Genomic DNA, 5,048 nt, shown 5'->3' on the forward strand with positions numbered 1-5,048 from the left:
TGTGATGGTATATATGATAGTTGTGTACTTAGAAATGTCATGGTATCCTACATACACTCTTCAGAATGTCACAGGTTGTTTCTTCTCCTGTGGGGATCTGTCCCATAATTTTGTCAAACCATGCCTGAAGTCAGAAGGCCTCAGGTAGAATCCTGAATCTGTCATTTCCTGGTCATTAAAATTTGGACAAGCCATTTAGGAATACTGGTAATTGTACAGCAACTATTCCACAAATGATCTGATTAGATTATTGGCTGGGGTTAAAGGTTACACAGCTAAAATGTTTCAGAGATGGGACCCAGTTCTTTCTGACTTCAGGCCTAGGACTCTATCCACTCTATGTCAAGTCTTATAAATAGAACAGAGATAAGAATACCAACAGTTCTTACTCCATAAGGTTGTTGTAAAGATGATATGAGATAATCAGCATTAAAATCTCTTGTATCCTTCAAGTGATATAAATGTAAGGTGTTAAAATCATCCCACAAGAAAGCAGATGAAGGGATGGGCCAAGACCAGGAGGCCTCATTTCACAGACCTGCTCATGGCCACCATTTACACAAAGCTTGTCAAGAAGTGCCCTTGAAGGAGCTGAGGTGTTTCCTCTGTGTGGACCATTTTCTGTGAGTCTAAAAATGTGAAGTCAACAAACCTGAGGACATTTCCAGCATCTGCTTCTGACTACTAATGTGACCTTGGACAAGTCACTTCTATATGGGCCACAATTTCTTTAGCTGGAAAATGAGAGTGTTCAACTATACCACCTAGGACCCTTTTACCTCTCAATCTATAATCCTAAAATCTAGGCAGTTATGATATCAAAGCAGTATGAAGGTCATGTTGATTTCTTCTTCATATCAATGGTCAACAAAAGTTTTTTTTCTATTTGTTTTTGCATATATTTCATCTGTCTCAGCTTCTGCTCAGGTTCACCACTTCCCCCTTAGTATCCTTGCCACCCCACCACATGCACACTTCTCCTCCCTCCATCCTCCCTCTTCTTTCACCCGTGATGAAGCCACACTGGGGGGAGGTGGGGAGAAACTCAGTTCTTGACACTAGTCTTACATTTCCTGGGTTCCCTTTTTAGTTTCAAACTCCTACCATGACATCAGTTCTCCATTGGACTTTCCATTCCTTTTAGGTTCCTTCTTTCTCTCTGAATACTCCCAGAAGCCCCTATAAAACGAGGCTCCACACATGGGACAGAGACACAGACCTTCAGTCTCTTAGCTTGTGCTCTGCTCCTCCAAGCCTTCTCTCCTCTCAGGATCATGAAAGTCTCTGTGGCTGCCCTCTCCGTGCTCATGGTCATGGCCTTCAGCTCTCTGGCATCCTCTGCACCAAGTAAGTGAGCTTTCTCTTTCTTTCTGTGGCTGTGTCCCAGCTCTCATCATAACCTGGATAGAACCCTGACAGGAGATGAGAGTAGACTGCTCATAGGGATCTGTGAGTATGGGATGGGAGAGGACTAAAATGGAAGGGCAGGAGCAGGAGCAGGGAGGATGTCTATACCTTTTGGACTTGAAGGCATTAACCTGCCCTTGACAGTGTATGCTGTCTAAATGTTAGATAGAGACGGGACAAGAGAGTAGAAAGCACTAGACCGACTTCTATCTGACTCAGTTCTCATTCTGATTCTGTCACTAATTACCCATCTGATCTGCAGCAAGTGGTTTCCACCTCAAAAGGCAGGAATTGGATGGGCAGATCTCTGACATCCATTTTAGCATCCCTCCCCCCACTTTAGAGTTCCTCAAAATATCCCCAGTCAGAGATGGGAACAACAAGGCTGATCTTCCTCTAGGCACAATGAGAATCACACCTGGTACTAGAGCTAAGCAGGGTAAGGGGGATAGGATGGATCACATCCCCAGTGTGCCTAGTACAGAGTATGTCCCTGGATTGACGTCAGCAGGTAAAGAATGAAAGGTATGAACATATGACCTTACTAATCTCATGCCTCATCTTCCTTTCCAGTGGGCTCTGACCCTCCTACTTCTTGCTGCTTCTCTTACGCCAGCCAACAGATCCAAAGGAAATTTGTGACTGACTATTATCAGACCAGCAGCCTGTGTTCCCAGCCAGCCGTGGTGTGAGTATCTACCCACTGAATCTCTTGAGGGGACCCAGGGAGAGTGGACTGCAAGAGGAAATGGGGCCATTTGGCAACTTGATGAAATGGATGAGTCAGGCCACTCATAGGAAGTCCTGGTTAGAAGGGAAAGAAGTCCCACAAGTGGTCCCTGGCCAAAATTGGGTTTTCCATGGAGCATTTGTAAGCTGCTCACTTAAAGGGGGAGAGAGAAATAGAAGCAACAGGGATTTTATGTCAATATGAGGCTTTGGGAGAGACTGCCCACTGGATAGGTCTCTAGAGAGAAGCAAAATGACTCAGAAGGGCCTGGGAGATTTTGCTAGAGGTGAGGATTGTTCTCATGGCCCTCTAGAAATGTAGAAGAAGTGGTCAGTGCTGGACTTAGGTAGAACACAGAGAAACATTTCTCTCTATGACCTCTCATCTCTTCTCTCCCTCTCCAGCTTCCAGACCAAAAGAGGCCGACAGGTGTGTGCCAACCCCAGTGATGCCTGGGTTCAGAGCTATGTGGAAGACCTGGAGCTGAACTGAGGGGCTCAGGGACCTTGGACTCTTAAAGTGAAATGGACCAAACTGAGGAATTCCATAGTCAGATGCAATCTCCCCAAACTCCAGCCTGCTGGAGATCCTCTCAACTGTTATATTTCATTCTTATCTGTGAGATTTATTTATGTAAATTATTTGGTGACAACTTTGTTTATTTATTAGTACTTTGGTTCTACTTTTGGAAGACACCTGTCCCCCATGGGGACCTTTCTTGGCAGCCAAGCCTCTGTCCTTTTGAGTCATGAGGTCACTTGCTTTGTCCAACATCTGTTGGACAAAGATTCAGAATAAAACTTTCTAAAACTTTAACTTTTTGTTGTGGTTTCAATATTCTATGGGGAAGTGGGATTTAGGAGATCAAGTTCTGTCATGATCATACCAGATGGGTGTGGCATTTTTAGACAACAGTATTTCTTTAAAAGCTCTGGGGGTTCAGTGGTACTGTCATCTCATTTTGAGTCAGCAGGCTGATGGCAAAGCCAAAAATCAAATCTTCTCCTGTGCTGAGAAGCAAGCTTGCAGGAATAGAGAAGTACTAGTCTCCACATTCTTTGGTCTTTCAGACCAAATATGGAGTCTTGTGGCTATCTTTTGGAATCCATACCATAAGTAGAACATTGGGAAGCTGGAGAATGTCTAGAGTAGACTCTAGACTGTAGAAGAAGACAACCAAGCATGGGAAGCCCCGTGGGGATGAGTTGATAGAGTTAGGGATGGTTGGTGGGGAGAAGAGAAGACCCAGTATAGACATGATTTCTGTCTTCACGTATTGGAAGTTCTGTCCTGTGGAGGCATATAGATTTGTGCTCTTTGTGCCCCAAGGACAGAATCTGAGGTTACAGCCAGCTTTTGTAAGGAACTAAATGTAGGGCTGACATTGGGAAAAACTTCTTAACAATCACAGCTGTCCAAGTTGTAATGGACTACCTCAAGTTGTGGTGGGTTCCCTTGGAGGTCTTGAAATAGAAACTAGGTGATCACTCACAGAGGGTGTGACAGTGGGGATTTTTTTACTTACCTTTTGGACTAGGTGATTGTGATCTCTCCCAAAACTCAAATTCTGTCATTCTGTGATATTGTCAGAGTATAAGCAGAAAATGCTTTTACTTGGAGTCAGAGTATCAGGGTTCAAATCCTGGCTTTATTACCTGTGTGACCATGGGTAAGTCACCTACTCACTCTGAGTCTCTAGATGGATTTCAGTTTGACAGCAACCTAAAAATCATTTTTGTCATTGGAGAAGAAATATAGAGCAAACTGGCCCGTTTGGATTTCAAATCACAACATCTGAGTTTTTAATCCTAGCTCTAGATTTAAAAAAAAAAAATAAGCTAAGGCAAATATTTTCAATGTTTCTGGATTTTTTGTAAGGTTAGGCTGAAGATTAAGAAAATTAATCAAGTCACCCCACCCTAATTAAAGTGACTGATAGCCTGCTGTCCGGTCTCCTTGCCTCAAGTTTCCCCTATCTTTCTGACTAGTTCAGCCCTCTACCCCCATGATGTACAACTTGTCCTGGAGGGGAAGAGGACAGGAAATCCACAAAATCTGGCCAACTTCGTCATCCTGCTCCTAAAGGACACTCCAAGACTTCAGTCTCATTTGCTTCTGCCCATTTCAACATTCTGCCTTCTGCCTTCTGCCTTCTCTCCCTCTGTTCTCTCCCAGAGACTAAGCAGCTCTAAGATTTCCTCCAGTCCAGAGCTGACTTCAGATGTTTCTGGAGGGTTGGTTTGCTCAAACATTTAACCCTAATGCCCTGTTTTTTTTGAGGATAGTCTCTCTGTGGCTTCAGTCTTTATTGAATCCTTACCCAAACTTAGATCTGTCTTGGATTTATGCACTTCAGCTCATGGAGGTCATTGAGATTGAGAGTGGGAGGGTGACTTATGACCCTCAGTACAGAGAGGCAGGAGAAGCCTTGGGCATAGAGAAAAGCCACAGGCCAGGCTTATAACAGGACAAGACAGAGTTCTGCAAGCTAAACCAGTAGCCATATAAAAGTGGTTTCCATACTTACAGAGTAGCTTCTTTCCCAATTCTTTTGATATAAAAAAATTGTCATGACCTTCATAAACTTACATTTTCCTCTTTTTTTATTTTGAACACTAAAATAACACACACATGAACTTTTCAATATTCAGAGAACGGGGAACAAGAGATTATATGAATCTGTGACTTTCAGTGATGTATAGATTTTAAAAAAAGTATACATTGAGTTTATCATAATGGTAGGCAAACTCTGCTGCTGGTTGGTGACCCTCTCTGGAATTTCTTCCATTTTTTCCATGTTTTTTAACAAAGGTTTTCACTAATGATCTTTTTCTTCCTTCCTTCCTTCCTTCCTTCCTTCCTTCCTTCCTTCCTTCCTTCCTTCCTTCCTTCCTTCCTTCCTTCCTTCCTT

The 5,048-nt window shown here is 43.2% G+C and overlaps 1 protein-coding gene across 1 annotated transcript; it reads left to right on the forward strand.

Annotated features, from left to right (window-relative positions):
- The first annotated feature begins 1,025 nt into the window (after positions 1-1,025).
- On the forward strand, positions 1,026-2,953 carry LOC114043157 (C-C motif chemokine 4-like). Its single transcript, XM_027862145.1, has 3 exons — positions 1,026-1,347; positions 1,981-2,095; positions 2,542-2,953. Exons 1-3 carry the CDS (start codon positions 1,275-1,277, stop codon positions 2,627-2,629), a joined length of 276 nt encoding a protein of 91 aa, XP_027717946.1. The 5' UTR covers positions 1,026-1,274; the 3' UTR covers positions 2,630-2,953.
- Positions 2,954-5,048: the final 2,095 nt, after the last annotated feature.

The sequence above is a fragment of the Vombatus ursinus genome, unplaced genomic scaffold, assembly GCF_900497805.2.
Source record: "Vombatus ursinus unplaced genomic scaffold, bare-nosed wombat genome assembly UNPS02014768.1, whole genome shotgun sequence".
Classification (NCBI taxonomy): Eukaryota; Metazoa; Chordata; class Mammalia; order Diprotodontia; family Vombatidae; genus Vombatus; species Vombatus ursinus.

Coding starts and splice junctions, on each gene's coding strand:
- LOC114043157 (XM_027862145.1), top strand. CDS start 1,275: ATGAAAGTCTCTGTGGCTGCCCTCTCCGTGCTCATGGTCATGGCCTTC. Junction 1,348..1,980: donor TCTGGCATCCTCTGCACCAA/GTAAGTGAGCTT, acceptor CTTCCTTTCCAG/TGGGCTCTGACCCTCCTACT. Junction 2,096..2,541: donor TGTTCCCAGCCAGCCGTGGT/GTGAGTATCTAC, acceptor CTCCCTCTCCAG/CTTCCAGACCAAAAGAGGCC.